This window comes from Mustelus asterias, chromosome 3 (genome assembly GCF_964213995.1).
Source record: "Mustelus asterias chromosome 3, sMusAst1.hap1.1, whole genome shotgun sequence".
NCBI lineage: Eukaryota > Metazoa > Chordata > Chondrichthyes > Carcharhiniformes > Triakidae > Mustelus > Mustelus asterias.
In genome coordinates this window covers 121,527,961-121,545,423 of record NC_135803.1, presented here as the reverse complement: position 1 = coordinate 121,545,423, position 17,463 = coordinate 121,527,961, and the positions used below count along the sequence as shown (strand labels likewise).

General features: G+C 42.2%; 1 protein-coding gene across 3 annotated transcripts in view; it reads right to left on the bottom strand.

Annotated features, from left to right (window-relative positions):
- adamts9 (ADAM metallopeptidase with thrombospondin type 1 motif, 9) overlaps positions 1 to 17,463 on the bottom strand; it is a 282,624-nt gene that overhangs the window by 194,981 nt on the left and 70,180 nt on the right. For all 3 annotated transcript variants that reach the window (XM_078209509.1, XM_078209510.1, XM_078209511.1), the window contains exons 12-15: positions 3,084 to 3,232; positions 2,667 to 2,848; positions 2,443 to 2,579; positions 2,217 to 2,334 (exon numbers count right to left, since the gene is read on the bottom strand). In XM_078209509.1, the coding sequence (XP_078065635.1) occupies positions 2,217 to 2,334; positions 2,443 to 2,579; positions 2,667 to 2,848; positions 3,084 to 3,232 (586 nt within the window). The remainder of the gene's footprint in view (positions 1 to 2,216; positions 2,335 to 2,442; positions 2,580 to 2,666; positions 2,849 to 3,083; positions 3,233 to 17,463) is intronic.

The window sequence follows — 17,463 nt, the reverse complement described above, 5'->3', positions numbered from 1 at the left end:
CCTCCATGGCCCCCAATGTGAAGCTTACACCCTCTATGGGATTGCCTTTAGGCTCTGTCCCCAATAGGCCTCATCCCGGGCTATACCCTGCCATGTCCCTGACCATTGTGGGGGGTATTTGGCTTCCGAGCCCCGGTGTGGTCATAAAAACATAAACATAGAAGCATGGAAACTAGAAGCAGGAGTAGGTCATTTTGCCCTTCGAGCCTGCTCCGTCATTCATTATGATCAAGGCTGATCATCAAATTCAATACCCTGATCCCCCCCTTCCACCCATATCCCTTGACCCTTATATCCCCGTTTTTGGAAACCAGTAGTGATTCCCGTTGGCGTGATTGTCAACGTGGGAAGAGTGGGGTTGGCCGGGGGGGGGGGGGGGTTGGGAGTGTATAATGAACCCGGGAACAACGACGTAAAGCCATTTTTGAATATTTAAATATCTGTTAATCCATGGTAATCAGGTTCACACCCTCGCTGGGCGGGAACCTAATGACATCACGGGTGAGAGGGACGGGGTAGATCTCAAACTGAGATCTCCCCATCGCCAATCCCGTTATGGCCTTCCTGCAAGAAACCGGAAAAGCACTCCTGATAAGTCTCATTACAGCTGAGACACAATGATTGGAATTATTTAACTGGCTGAAATTGATTTTCAATACATGCAAAGCACTGTTCCAAGCCACGAGGTTATAGTAATTGCTCAATTTGCACACATCTTCAGCTATTCTCCACAAAACCAATTCAACAGGGCAATAAATGGTTTTGCATGAAGCAATGCAAATAAAGAAGCCATTTGTTCCTTTTGATCAAAACTGCACCAAAATAATAATGGACTTTGTGGACACCACCCATCCGTGAAGAGCACCATAAAAATAGTGAACTATGCTGAAGCAATGTGGAGGTAAAATTGAAGCATGTTTGTGTTGAAATGTGAATGGCGCAAAATCGTGCTTTAATACGTTGGGTTTATCCACCAGTCCTGTCGTAAAAATTTTAGCTTGTAATCTGTTAAAGCAAAGGGAGAAAAAAGTTTCTAAAGTCATATTTTAAGACTATCGCATGATGAAATAATTTATGTTTTGAAATTCAAAACATGTCACAGTGCTCCAACAGTGCATAATCCTCAAAGCTGAAGGCCATGAGATAATTGCATTTCAGATGTCCTGGTTATTTTCACTGGAAAGCATAAACATTAACTCAATGGAAAATTAGCAGCCAGCTTTATAATTTTGCTAATTTTACATTACTTTTTTTTCTCCTTGTACTGTTCTTCATCAGGGATTGGCTGGTGCCAAAGTATTAGAATCATAGAATTCCTACAGTGCAGAAGTAAGCCATTCGGACCATTGCATCCGCAACAAATCTCTGACAGAATGTCTTACCCAGACCCTATCCCCATAACTCCAGGTATTTAATCCCTCTAACCTATACATCTTGGGATACTAAGGGGCAATTTAGCATGGGCAATCAACCTAACCCACACATCTTTGGGCCGTGGGAGCAAACCAGAAACCTGGAAGAAACCCATGCAGACACGGGGAGAACATGCAAACTCCACACAGACAGTCACCCAAGGCTGGAATTGAACCCAGGTCCTGGGCGCTGTGAGGCAGCAGTGCTAACCACAGTGACACCATACCAACCATAGGCAGTTGTTATTAGTATTAGATGAGTATCAACCAAAAATACTGAGTAATACATTCACTAACAGCAAGAAATTCCAGGTAATGGTTACTGCTGTAATTCAAAACAATTTAAAAATGATAGCTGTTCAGTGTCGTTTTATTACACTCTTGAGTACAGTTTATAAAGGCACACACATATAAAAAATCAAGTTTTTGCCCGTTTTAGGTAAGTGACAACTGGTACCTTTTAACCAGAGCAATCAATGTTGGCTGGGATTCTCTGATTGCATTCACTGACCCCCGCTACCAATGAGAATGGAGAATCTGGCGCTCAGCCAAAACTCCATTCGCTGTAGCGGGACAGGAGAATTCCAGCCACATGCAAGGTCAGATAATTCCGGCCTTTATCCATCCTGTTATTTCTCACTGAAGCAGAACAACTGTCAAGTCTTTTTAAACAAATAGTAGTGTAGTTCAGTCAACCCATATTTCTCCGAATATATTGTAGTAAATATAACTTCCATTAGTATTAAACAGTTCCTGCTTGTACCCTTTATACCCTCACAACAATAAGATGAGTACAATTCTTACCATAGTGAACAATATTAAAGGTGCCTGCTAAAGTTTTGCATGAAGAATTATCACCACCACAAACACCACATTTATCTCTTCGTGCTTTTGAATTCAATACATGATCACATCCAGCTTGCTGTGGGGGAAATAAACATTGATTTTAATCAGTTTTGCAAGGCTCCAACAAGAAAGAACAATTGTAACTTCAAAGGTTCACACAAAATCCTTAAAATCAGTTTTGTACCCGGCAAAGTCCTTGGACACAGACATCATTGGTTTCTGGCCCACAAAGTGTGCCGTCAATAACTCTGTCCCTGAGCTGATAATAGACTGTAGTACCAGCAACTCTGCAGAACAACTTGCAACGGTCTTTCATCAAAACTGAAAAGAAAGGTAGATCCTTGGTTTAACGATTTCGATTAAAATGTAAAATATAATAATTTTCCCTCTCCCAATGGAAATACTCACTTCCACTGTACTTAGGAACCCAACGCACATTTGGAGGTAGGCCATTGATATTGAAGTGTCTTCCGTCAAACTGTGCGCATTGTTCTCCTCTGAAGTCTTTCTCTTGCTTTGGACAATGTTCCGTGTTGCAAGATCGAAATTTCATTCTTCGACCAACACAGTATTTTCCTCCATTTCTGGGCCTAAAATGAAAAGTAATAAATATTTCCATTTCCACCATGTAGGAAGTAAATTTGAATATGTAATTTCCGTACTGCGAAAGGTTGCCATCAAAAATAAGATACCACATTTCATGTTGTTACAAACTAAATTCATTCAAATTTTGACACAATGACAAATAGATAAAAATAATCTATTTACCTTCTGAAATTTGATAAAGTATTTATTGCACTCTATATGTTGGGAAAGTTTGCTTACTCTGGTTTGTTGCATTCTCTAACAGCATTTTTAATGCCACCTCCGCAAGTTCTGGAGCAGGAACCAAATGGACTCCAAGGTCCCCATGTCCCATCTACCACAGAGCTTTCCGCAGGATCCTTTACAATGCAAACACCATGTTTACAGTGCTGTAGGGACAATCATTGGAGAGAAATTAACTTTTATCTTTTGTATACAAACCAAAAATTTGTTTTAGAAAGTAACCCTCAATGAATCATAGACTCCTACAGTGTAGAAGGTGGCCATTCAGCCCATCGAGTCTACACCAACCACAATCCACCCAGGCCCTATCTCCATAACCCGATGCATTTATCTCAGCTAGACCCCCTCGACACTAAGGGGAAATTTAACATGGCCGATCCACCTAACCCACAAATCTTTGGACTGTGGGAGGAAACCGGAGCATCCGGAGGAAACCCACACAGACACGGGGAGAATGTGCTAACTCCACACAGACAGTGAGCTGAGGCCGGGAATCGAACCCGGGTCCCTGGCGCTGTGAGGCAGCACTGCTAACCACTGTGCCACCGTGATTTCATTTTAATGACCTAAGACTTGAAAAGTAAATATAATTGTAGGTATTCATGGATTGATATGCTTTGCGACACACCACAACCATTTGCTCTATCCCTTAATTGAGTAAATGCATTTGCGTATTCAACATTAAACATTTAACGCTTGACAGGTAAAGACAAATTACCTGTCAGTGAACTGAGGTGGGGTACACAAACAATTAATAACATTCAAATGTGAAAAGGGCACATTTAGCATCTAAACAGTTATCAATGTCAAGTGGGATTGATTAATGGTTACAGGCTCACTAGCAAAAACAAACTGTCACTCTTCTTTTAGAGACAAAATGTATCATCTAAATTTCTGAAGTATTTTATTTGTACTGGACTAGAAGTGCTGTTTTGGCTTTTCAAATCAAAATAATATATATTTTTTGAAATCATAGCCTTTAGGCATAATTAACAGACTGGTGTGGATGGTTAGGTAGTCTGGCCATCCTGTTTCGTGCTCACTCCATTTTCCTAATCTTAGATACCATGATGCATGAATGAATGTGTATGTTGGAAAAAGAGGCAAGAAACATTATTTTTGAACTTGCTTATATCCCAAAGCATCTTTCTACTGTTAACCTCCCACTAGTTCACTCCACCCAGATCGATCAGTGCCAGTGTAAAGCTTGGCATCCTTGAATTGCTACAGAACAGACAAGATCAATACAACATGAATGAAAAATGACTTTAAATAAGAACATGGAAACAAATATAAAGTGGCCTAGAGCCTCTGGTCAGCAGCATCCTCAAAGTGTTTTCCGAGCCAACCATGCTGCCCATTTTCAGCGAGGGCTCCCAATTCTGAGTGAGGCTAAATGTGCAGCAGCTCAGAGACTCCAGGGTATTTCCAAATATTGTGGGAGAGTCAGGAGGAGGAGAGGACAGGCCCCATTTTTCCGTCAGTAGCTGCTATGTTTAGGTACATTTTTAAAGGTTCAAGTCATTTGATTAATGAGTGTGGGCAAGTGAATGAGTGAGTGAGTGATGGATGAGTGAGTGGATGGATGGGTGAATAATTGGGTGAGCGGATGAGTGAATAGAAGGATGAATGAAGGAGTGAATGGAGGGGTGAGTGAATGAACAGGTGGATGAATGGATGAGGGAATGAATAAGTGAATGGATGAGTGGTTGAGAGAATGGATGCTCAAATGGATGAGTGGAGAGAGAATGGGCATTTTGTACTGTACTTGTGAGCAAAGTTATAACTAAGGGATCCAACATAGGTACAAAATTGGCTGGGTGCCAGGAAACAGATTAGTGGTTAATGTATGTGTTTTGGGCTGGAGGAAGGTGTGTAGTGGAGTTCTCCAGCGGTCAATGTTGGGATCCTTGTTTCTCCTGATGTATGTTAATCACTTAGACCTTGGTGTGTGGGACACAATTTCAAAGATTGCAGATACAAAACTTGGAAGCATTATGAACTGTGAGGAGGATAATGTAGAACTTCAAAAGGACATAGACAATTGGTGCAATCAACAGACAGGTGGCAGATGAGGTTCAATGTGGGGAAATACGAAGTGATTCATTTTGGTAGGACAAACACATAGAAACAATATTTTAAAAAGGGTATAATTCTAAAGGATGTGCAAGAGCAGAGGGACTTGGGCGTTTATCTGCATAAGTCACTGAAGGGCGGCATGAGAAGTTAAAGGCATGGTTAATGAAGCCTACAGAATCCTACGCTTTATTAATAGTGGCAGAGAGTGTGAGTGTAATGAGGTTATGTTGCACTTGTATATGGCATTACAGTGATTAGCACAGCTGCCTCACAGCGGCGGGGACCCAGGATCGATACCCGGCTTGGGTCACTGTCTGTGCAGAATCTGCCCGTGTCTGCGTGGGTTTCCTTCCACAGTCCGAAAGACGTGTTGGTTAGGTGCATTGGCCATGCTAAGTTCTCCCTCAGTGTACCTGAACAGGCACTGGAGTGTGGCGACTAGGGGATTTTCATAGTAGCTTCATTGCAGTGTTAATGTAAGCCTGCTTGTGACACTAATAAATAATGTTTAAACTTTAAATCCAGTTGAAGTCCAATTCTGGGCACTGCACTTTAACAAGGATGTTAAAACAATGTTTTCAATTTTTTTTTCCGGCGACCCACTTTTACCAAACATCACGTGGGATGTGCAATGAAATACAATCTCTCCACTTTGTACCAACATTATACAGTTTATTAAACATCGGGGGTCAGCTTCAGATCTATTTTCCAATTTATTCGAGCCATATTCCAGCACAAAATAAATTGGTTTTGCAAACTCCTCTCGTCATATATTCAAAATAAATGTCCGAGATCAGACAATACACTCATTTATTGTGTGTCCGCCATCCACAGAAAATTGACTGCCGCTTATTTGTGACATGTTTCTTATTTAAGATGCACCTTTGGAATGCAGAGCTCACCAGATCAACATGCTGCTTTTAAATAGCCAATTATCTTTATCTGTTACTGTCCCATCAATAAACCTCCCTGGCAGGTGGAATATGTCACATCAATAACTTACATTTTGCAGCATCCAATGAAGTCTGTGGTTAGTATGTCGATTACCCTTTCCCAAATACAGCCGTAGTTTAAAAAAAATAAAACATCTCAATGGTTTTCCTGTTTTTCAGACATCATTTCATTTTGAAATTGATTCAACAACAAAATATTTTTATGCACACAGGGGAAAAATAATGAGTTGGATTGTGAGATAATGACTAAACTCATCAAACTCCGAAGTTATAACCGGCCTTCGGTCCACTGACCAGGCAAGCTGCAGCACTGTTGCTACAGTCCCAATCTAAATGGGATTTAGTGTACTTTTAAAAATACACCCTTTCCTAAATCTTACCTTTTTCTTTCATAAAGTGCACATAACTTGAATTGTATCAGACAATACTAAGCTTTTCCTCCACATCAGAAGTCCTCATGCTGGCTATGTCATCACCTGAGAGGTCCTCATTGTCATACCGCCTTCTACAAATGTGCGCTATAAACACAACATCCTCTGTTTTTTTAAAACAGGATCACAGAACATCCCGCGTTTTTTTAACAGGATCACAGAACATCCCGCGTTTTTTTAAACAGGATCACAGAATATCCCGCGTTTTTTTAACAGGATCACAGAATATCCCATGTTTTGTTTGAATAGGATCAGTTGATAGGGGTTGAGAATTTACCTTTTTTTATTCATTCGAGGGACATGGGTGTCGCTGGCTGGCCAGCATTCATTGCCCATCCCTAAGTGCATGAGGGCAGTTGAGAGTCAACCACATTGCTGTGCCTCTGGAGTCTCATGTAGGCCAGACCAGGTAAAGGTGGCAGATTTCCTTCCTTAAAGGACATTAGTGAACCAGATGGGTTTTTCTGACAATCGACAATGGTTTTCATCAGTAGATTATTAATTCCAGTTATTTTCGATTGAATTCAAATTCCACCATCTGCTGCGGCGGGATTCGAACCCGGGCCCCTGGAACATTAGCTAAGTTTCTGGATGAATAGCCTAGCGATAATACCAGGAGGCCATCGCCTTCCTCTGGCAACCAATTTTCAGCATCCTGTGACCCACCTGCAGATCGCGACCCCCATTTTGAAAAAGCCCCTGTTAGAAAATTGCAGCTTACAGAAATGATTCACGGAAATACTTTCATGGAATGAAAATGATTCCAGGGATGAGGAACATCAGTAATAAAGATAGATTGGAGATGCTGGGACTGATTTTCTTGAAGAAAAGGCTGAGAGGAGTTTCAATTGAGGTGTTCATTCTGAGGGATCTGGACAGAATAGATGGGGAGAAACTTGTGGAGGAAGGTTCAATCAATGAATTCAACAGGGAATTAGACTGTTCTTTTTGTGGAGAAAGAATGCAGGGTTATAGGGAGAATGCAGGAGAATGAGACACCAGATGATTTGCCCATTTGGAGATCTAGTGCAGAAATAATGAGCCAAAAGGCCTCCTTTTATGCTGTGACAATTCTGTGATTCTGGGCAAATGGGTGAGCTCAGCAGGCTGGGCAGGGGTAGTAGACGGGTGATTGGCTCTAGTCGGGGATTAGCTGGGTCTATGCAACTAGGTGGTTGGGTCTGGTTGGGGCAGGGTGGGTAGTTGGATTTGATCAGGGTGGGGTGTAAGGGTGATCAGGATGTAGTCAGGGAACAGTTGGGTAGTCGGGGTTAGCCAGGGCCAACTGGGGCCAGTTGGTGGGAGTTAATTGGACAGAAAGTTGTGGAGGAGGCTGGCAGTCGGAAGGTCGGCGTGATTTTGTCATGGGGGGGGGGGGGGGGGGGGGGGGGGCAGTTGTCGTGTTCAGCTGAGTTACAGAATTGTTGGACCAGCCATTTGAGTGTCTAAAATTTTGAGGGTGAGCTTGCAAGTGGGTTCGGTGCATCTGGCCATAGTTTGTGCCCTAAGCACAGGATCAGAGTCCCCGGCAGTGGAAGTCAGCCCATTAAAAGTTTAAACTTCCTGGGCAATTCCCACACATGTCTGTGCATCAGGACTTTGATGTGGAGATGCCCCTGTTGGACTTTAACCTGGTGTTGTTAAACTTCTTACTGCATCAGGACTTTGTCAGGTCCTGATCTGCATCACCCAGTGTTCATCTTATCTCAGTCCATCCAGAGACAAGACGATTTGGACGGTTATAACATGCAAAAGCAAAACTAATTTAGTTCTACTTGTTTCAGTTCATTGAATTCAGGCAGATGTTACAAAGAACCTTAGTTCATTGCCACAATACCTACCATAGTATATTTTAAAAAAAACTTAATTGCATATTTAATGCTTTTAAAACAAATTCTCGGGCGACATGGTGGCACAGTGGCCTCACAGCGCCAGGGACCCGGGTTCGATTCCTGGCTTGCATCACTGTCTGTGTGGAGTCTGCACGTTCTCCCCGTGTCTGCTGGGTTTCCTCTGGGTGCTCTGGTTTCCTCCCACAGTCCAAAAGGCACGCTGGTCATGTGCATTGGCCATGCTAAATTCTCTCAGTTTACCCGAACAGGCTCTGGAGTGTGGCGACTAAGGGATTTTTACAGTAACTTCATTGCAGTTTTAATGTAAGCCTACTTGTGACACGAATAAATAAAATAAATCAAGAACTTGTTTTTATTGTTCCTTTAAATGAAATACATTTTCTCAAAAAACTACCAATGGTGAAGAGTGGATTAACTTTAAAGTGTAATTTTCCTTGGACTCTTAATTGTTATCTTCCATGCGCAATGTTTAAGGTGAAGTTCAATGGGAAAAAATTACAGTTGCATTGTTCCTGATTTTTCTCAGAATGTCCCTCTCTTTCTGCGGCATTAGCCCAAACCTGAAGGAGTTGTGACCCAGTAAGTGGAGCCTTCATCCATTATTAGTACTAGAAGCACACTTTCAAGAATGTTGTTGTCATGTCCATAAGACATGAAAGATATTATATACTGGACAAATAAAACCCATAGTTTCTGCTTGTTTAAAAATTGCACTCTGCTGGACAAAAACATGACTGCTACAGGCCACATGATTTGCAAGTTGGCCACAGTGCTGGAAAACTCCAACAGCAATTACAGGACAAAGCTCAACCCTTATCCTTGTGGAATCTCCCACCTGTCATTGTGTGGATTCATTACAATCAACAAAACAAGGAAGCAGCAGATAGTCTGTCCCCCCAGTGTGATCTTATAACAAAGAGAGCCATCAACATTTGTTATACCTGCGGAAGTGCAAACAGGAACCATCTATATCTTAAGGTGAACAATGGATTTTGACTAGAAACATAGAAACTGACTCATAGAATCCCAGGAAGAAGTCTCACAACACCAGGTTAAAGTCCAACAGGTTTATTTGCCAGCACTAGCTTTCGGAGTCTCAAGCTCCTTCATCAGGTGAGTGAGGACCTGTGTTCACAAACAGGGCATATAAAGACACAAACTCAATTTACAAGGTAATGGTTGGAATGCGAGTCTTTACAGGTAATCAAGTCTTAAAGGATTACCTGTAAAGACTCGCATTCCAACCATGATCTTGGAAATTGAGTTTGTGTCTTTATATGCCCTGTTTGTGAACACAAGTCCTCACTCACCTGAAGGAGGAGCTTGAGACTTCGAAAGCTGGTGCTGCCAAATAAACCTGTTGGATTTAAACCTGGTGTTGTGGGACTTCTTACTGTGCTTATCCCGGTCCAACGCCGGCATCTCCACATCATAGAATCCCTACAGAGCAGGAGGAGGCCATTCGGCCCATCGAGGCTGCACCGACCACAATCCTACCCAGGCCCTATTCCCGTAACCCCACATATTTACCCTATTAATCCCCCTGATACTAAGGTTAATTTAGCATGGTCAATCAACCTAACCTGCACATCTCTGGACAGTGGGAAGAAACTGGATTAATTAATCAGTTTCAGGTAAATATTGGTCACCACACGATCTAAGTTCCTTTGACTTTTGGAAAGATTTAATGTTATATATCTAGGCTCCCAGGGCAGTCTGCCAATCAGCATCCAGTCTGTCAACACCAAAGCCAGACTCCATCTGACAACAAAGCCTTCATCAAGTCAAAACCTTTTTGAAGCTTTGTTCTCTGTAATGTTCCAGCCGCAACCTGTAGAGTGGACCACATCTCTGGGTATCAACCTTATCTAGCTGTGCCATCACCAACCTTGAATTCCTATTTTCAGCAGCCGAGCCTACCTGAACCTTTTCTCCTGCATGAAGGAAACCTCACTGTACTTTGACATTTATATGAAATAATATCCATATCTTTTTAAAGTTATCCCTAGCTATAAAAGTCTTTTCTTTCCCATTTCCTTCTTGTATGTGTGTATGTAGTAGCAATGACCATTCCCCTTGTTTAAGTGCATGAATTAACAAAACCTTTGATTTAGCCTAAAGAGAGTTTGTTGCGAGTCATCTTAAATCTCACTTCACAAACGGAGGGTTTAGGAAAACATCCCCCAGTCTATTTTAAAAAAGAAAGCACCTCTGCTTACACTTGACGAGAAAAATAAAGAAGTTCAGTTTATCACTGTTTGTAACACTGTGGATGAGGATAAGGATAGAAGCATAAACAATGCAACATTATGCTGGATATAGCTCATGAAGTCATGGCACTCAATGAAATAAAGTACAACAATCAACAAAGCTTGTTTGGTCACTCTGTTAAGGTAGCACCAATCATATTTTCAGCACCGTAGCAGCCACTTGGTAGATTTCTGTGGAGAAGTGCCTCAACATGGTCAGGGATATTGTATCTGGACGCAAGGTTGTGTCATCTGCTGTAAGGACAATTACTTCTGACATGTAGTATAAGGGTAGCACAGCAAGCAGTCAGATGCTGTTCCCAGCTTGCAAAAGAAGCTTCCTTTGTCTTTGTTACTGCCTTTCATTTAAAGTAAAGTTTATTTATTAGTCACAAGTAAAGCTTATATTAACACTGCAATGAAGTTACTGTGAAATTCCCCTAGTCACCACAGTCCAGCACCGGTTCGGGTCAATGCACCAAACCAGCACGTCTTTCAGAATGTGGGAGGAAACCGGAGCAACCGGAGGAAGCCCACGCAGACACGGGGAGAATGTGCAGACTCCGCACAGACAATGACCCAAGCTGGGAATCAAACCTGGGTCCCTGGCGCTGTGAGGCAACAGTGCTAACCACAGTGCTACTGTGCCGGTTTAAGAGTTTTCTTAAACCTCTGATCCATTATCCTTTCCAAAAGCAGCAAAATGGGTTGTCACTCCTTTTTGAACCCTAAGGTCTTTCAGAATATTGCCTGCTATTCCCGATCCCACATGACACCCATCTTTAATTGTTCCCATCCTTTTAAATTTCACCTGCACACAAAATGGTTTTATCCAGCCAGTATTGCCCTTCCTACACTTGATCTAATATCAATGAATAAACTTTTACAATTAACCTGGTAAAATGGGTGAATTATATTATATCCTGAAGATATAATAAATCTGTATCACACAACTTAATTATTTTGCAAAAGCTAAGGAACCCAAAAAGGACAAAGGTTAAAGGAAAGAGTGAGAAATGTCATAAGTGAATCTTATCTTCATTGAAAAAGTGTCCAATAGTACACTTCAACTTTTAGGCACACATTACCCAGCAAATAGCATGCATAATTCTTGCAAAGCACTTACTTTTCAAAGAACAGATTGCCTTTGCAATCAAAACAGTGGGGAGGATGGGGACTGCAAAATGCAGTGGGCTACCGGTTACTCATTTAGCTTTGGAGTGTGATTTGAATTTAATCTAAACTGACTGGGTGAAACTCTCCCTCTCTCAGTTTAGTCTTCAAGTGCAACGAGGGGAATTTTCTAAACTCCCTTACCCCCCCCATCAACAACTGATCTGGCCTTATCTTATTTTTTCGCATCTTTTGGGAGATTACATGGCTCCAGGTGAGTTGGGAGTGTCTGTATTGTGATGCCTGGGGAGACGCATTTAACGTGGGATATGCTAGATGGGCCAGCTTGACTTTTCCGGTTTGACATTTTCACATTTGTATGAGCTCAGATTAAGTCTTAAACCAATTCTTTTTGAGTTGCTATCCACAAAGCATAAACCAACACAAAGTTGATAAAGTTGTGAAAAATTCAGTTCAGAGTGGCCAGCGCAGGAAACTGAAATGTCACACAAGTACACTAGAGGGTGCTCTTCTCTCGTGGGAGTTATGATATTATTAAAACAGCGAAGAACATGTTTTGATCTCTTAACAAGTCATTCTATATCTGGCCTGGGAATGCTCTGTGCTGCTGGGGTTCAACAGAGAAATGCTCAATTTTCCACTCTAAACGTCTCTCGCGTTTACACGCAGAGAATATATGACTTTTTAAAGAGAAAATCAGAAATTAACATGACTATCAGACTGTAGTTTTCATCCGAGCCGCAATGCCTGGTGCAAGGATTACTCCAGCTAATTAACATACAACTTTCCTCTAAAGCAAGGTGGACAATAGTTTTATTTACATCTTCATAGAGTCCCATTTCTTACTCACACGAATAACTGATTCACGGAACTAGGAGTTTCCAGCACAAGTAAATTCCACTAAATTCTGAAGTGTTAATTCTCATGGTGGATGAGGTAGATCTATCAAGACCTATCCAGCATACTACTTGATCAATGTCCTCAGCTCCCACACTAATTCAGTCCCCCGGTTTCCTCCCACAGTCCAAAGATGTGTGGGTTAGATTGATTGGCCATGCTAAATTGCCCCATAGTGTCAAGAGGGATTAGTGGGGTGAATACGTGGGGTTAAGGGGATAGGGATTGTGGTCGGTGCAGACTTGATGGGCTGAATGGCCTCCTTCTGCACTGTAGGGATTCTATGATTCTGTGATTCTAACCACCCATACACTCCCAGACCATGTATCCCCCCTATCAAAGTTCCCAAATCTGAAAAACTGTCCAGTATTTTTTGAATCTGTAATAATCTTAGAATTATGGTACCTTTCTTCAAGTATTGTTAGACCTTGAGATTCCCAAAATCCAACTGGACCCGGAATCTTTTCAGGTACTTGACTTCCCAATGCTCTCAGATCTACATATTGGAAAATCACTATCCCTGTAAAACATCCCGATTGTTTTTAGCTGGTTTCATCATGAGCAATGCCAAAAGTGATCTGCTCACCAAAATTAACATTTTATTTTCAAAAGTTGTAACTTTTAATTTTCAGAAGTAGATTATCATCACCAAGAAAAGTGGAGAGAAAAAGCACTTCATGTTGCCTTCAACTCCAGTCATTGAATTAGTTATTATTCGAGTCAGTCCTACTCTAATGTCATCAACTCAAGTTTCTGAGAGTTGTTGCAAATAGAAGGTTTATAAAATTGCAGTGTTTTGGGGTTCTTTACTTCGGGGTGAATGGAGGAATGCTCTGAGTTCTGCCCAACACCAAGCTTGGGTGGCTTGGATGTTAACAGTTAAGTGCGGGGAGGCAGGTTTTTTTACTGGGATGAAGGTGAAAGATGTTCACACATGTTGACAATGACAAGGGCATCCATGATAACAATGGTTAGTCTCCAATTCTCACAAGGTGATGCTGAGAAAGTTAGGTTTTATAAACAGTTACACTGTCTACTTACATCCAAGATAGATTGGAATTGGGGATTCTAGAGGGCCAATTAGCGTCCCTAACTGGATACAAGACCTATATGAATCACATTGCCATGGGGATGGGCTTTTAGAAGGAACAGTCAATCAAAAGTCATTGTGATTGTGGGCAGCAGTTTCTTTTTAAGATATCACTGAAACTGGCAGAAAAAGGTCAGTCTTCAAGAGCCTGAATGAGAGGGAGCAAACAGAAAGAGAGGCAACCAGTCCTACACCTGAAGCAAAGAAAATGCTGTCTTTATTATTCACCACATGGAGAGCGGGTAGGAGTTTACATTCAGATTGAAGATACCAAGTTGGCGAGGATTTAAATCTGGCTGGAGAGTTTGCCTAGCTCTGGCTAGAGGGAAGAAGCTCCAGGTAACCTCATCATGGAAGTCAGTCGAGTTGGGGATTAAAGATTACCCAGCTGGAAAGGAAAAAGGAAACATGCCACAGTGGGTGGAGAACAGTTTTCGACTGGTTCCAGGAGAATAACGTGTCTACGTAAGGGCCAGAGTAAAGTGTAACCAAGGTGGGGGGATTTTTGGCAATTTTAAAAGTTAAATCGGGAAATATTTTAGTTGTTCAGAGTAAAGTTACCAACTGAATGGTGTGTAGACCAGCTCTGACGAAGAGTCATCCAGACTCGAAACGTTGGCTCTATTCTCTCTCCACAGATGCGGTCAGACCTGCTGAGATTTCCCAGCATTTGCCTATTTTTGTTTTAGATTCCAGCATCTGCCGTATTTTACATTAATCCTGTTGCTGTGTTTAGACCAGGTTGCTTTTAGTTCGTTTGTACCAGTAAAAGTCTTAAAACTTGAAATCTTGTCTTATGATCCTCCCAACAATCACTGGAAATTCTAATATCTTTTTGAAGTTATTGGTCTCTATGGGGATCATAGCAGGGTTGTATTTCCCCTATTCCTGTAGAAAAGGCTGTTTCAGATAGAGAAATTATTTTACTGCCCTGTAATATATTTCTGAGTAAATTATAGACAGATTTTCAATAATTTCAGTATATGGCATCAACTTTGAGAGGCCCTGGATGGTTCTTGAAATGGTTTATGAATGATTTTTTTATTCTCAGTGTTGCCTTGTATTGACAACACTGATCTTAATCTCTTTGTTATTATTTGTGTTTCACAGGCTTGCAGAGAACTACATTTTATGCCAAGCATTCCTAAGGTTTAGTACGAAAAGTCAGATCTGGCAATTTGGCCTTAAAGTAATGAATTGAAGGTAATTAGTGTACAGGATTTGCGAAACACAGTAGTAATCCTGAATACCAGTTGACATGGTCCTGTGATCCCCAAAGGATACATTTTCTTACAAACTTTGGCTGGCTGGGAGTTTTTACAAGTTGTATTTCAGTTTTAATTATACCACAAATTAATATTGGTAAACTACTTAATGTTCCTCAAATCATTTAAATTTAAAGTAATCAGAAAATTAAGATTTTGTGAATTAAATTTCAATAGATATTACAGTTGTTTTAGATTCATGCAGACAAAACAAACAGCCAACAATGGTTAAAATTAACATGCTATTATTTGGAAGTGCTTTGCAATAACTCTTCAAAAGGTCGCATTCTTGATTATTGACTTTGTATCATTGATATGGGGGGCCGATTCTCTCATCCCACTGCACTGCTTCTGTTGCGCAACAGGTCAGGGAACTCGAACGGAGGTCGTTTCGTGGGCGCCACTGCCTCCGTATGTCTCCGGCAGCCGGATTTCCGGAGCTGTCAGCTCCGTGCCAGAAATCGGCATGGAGCTGTATAATTCATGCAAATTCTAATTTGCATGTATTTTAACTACCATTAGTGGGCCCAACCTGACCTCTCTGGAGCCAGAGGGTTGGGCACGGGGGGGGAGGGTGCCCCCTGAGCATTGCCACCTTGGCAGTGCCAGTCTGGCCTCCTGGCACTGCCCAAGGGGCAAAGTGCCAATGCCTGGGGACAGACTTGGCACTGCCCACCGAGCATAAGGCAGTGCCAGGGCCTCTGTGGGGGTGGCAATCAGTGGGGGTAGGGAGGGTCCTGCTGCCACTTTGCATTTGGGCTGAGTGACAAAGTGAGGGAGGCCAGTGATCGGGGCTAACCATTGGTATGGGGAAGAGGAAATCGGGTGGATGGGGCTACAGGGAGGGGGGAGGGAAGGCATCGAGGTGGGCTGGGGGCAGGGTTGAGGCTGGCAATGCGGGGGTTGCGGAGCTGGCCAGCGATCAGGAGGCCAGCAGTGTGGGGCCACTGCGCATGCGCCAATCCAGTGGGAATAGGCCCCGCCCCCAGCTTTTTGGACTGATTTACACTGGTGCTCCCTGCAGTGCACAGGGTGTGGGAGATTCATTTCAAAACTCCCGCTGAAAAAAACCAGCGGGATTTACTCCAATTTTTATGTGAATTCACCACTTAGAATCTTTTGGGAGAATCGCCCCCATGAAGTATTCTTCTAGGGCTGCGGTTCCCAATCTTTCCTTTATGCGGACCACTGGATCATCAAAAGCTTTTGCGGACTACATCGTACACAAGCTGTTTTAAACATTTTTTTTTATATAGCATATGGCTGACAGGAGTCAAACCTATATATCACTGGGTATTAAAAACGCAGCTATTTCTAATAGTTAATGATGGACACTCACAAATACATTGCACTTGTCACAGCAAATTCACCTGCAGTAGGCTATGAGTGGAAACAGATAACGCTTACCTAATGAGAAGGCTGATGCTGTTTAACAGACGTCAAACGCTGGATATCAGGTTCCAGGGATGACAGTCTCAATCGGAGATCTGGTCCAATGTTAAGTTTATTTTGATATTTGGTCTTCAATGTGACAAGCCCTGAAATCCCAGTTTCGCTAAGGTAGGTTGTCAGAAAAGGCATCAGAAAGTTTACTGCCTTCTCGGACAGTTCCAGATATTCCAAAACAAATTTAAGCCAAAAGTCCGTCAGGTATTTCTGAGAAAACTCCAGTTTTAACGCACTGTCACAGGACAGCTCCGAAAGGCTGCCTTGCTCTTTCGAGGACAGGCTGGCGAGGATGTCATCATCAAGGCTCGCTCGAAATCAAGGGATTTCGTATCCAGGACATGCTGGTTAGGTGCAATGGCCATGCTAAATTCTCCCTCAGTCCATCCGAACAGGCGCCGGAGTGTGGCGACGAGGGGATTTTCACAGTAACTTCATTGCAGTGTTAATGTAAGCCTACGTGTGACACTAATAAATAAACGTAAACTTTGTGTCCAGAACAGGGAACTCGTGTAGCTGTGTTTCCAATCTTTGCAGGTGGTCTCTGATGTCACATTTCACACTGTTTGGAAGCTGCATTTCTGCTTTGGCCAAAAAAATCTGGCAGATTGACAAAGGATTCGTAATTTGATTTATCAAGTGGTTTGACTACTTTCTTGATCATCACCTTTATTTTGTCCTGCATATGAAAAACTGACACTGATTCTGCAATAAAATCATTGCTTCAGGGTATCTGCAGATTGGGATTCACCGTTTGACAGCCCAGGATTGATAATTATGTATGGACTGATGCTGAACTCTGTTGGGTCCTTTCAACGCCATCTGCAAACTCTGAACAGTGATGGGATTTCGTTTCTATCGGAGGTAGAGCTCATTGTGGCTGCTGTGGCCAGTTCTGGACCTGCTTTCAGCTCATTCTCTTTTCACCTTTCATACCGATTTTCCCATTCAATCCACGCCACGAAGAAATCAAGCTATGA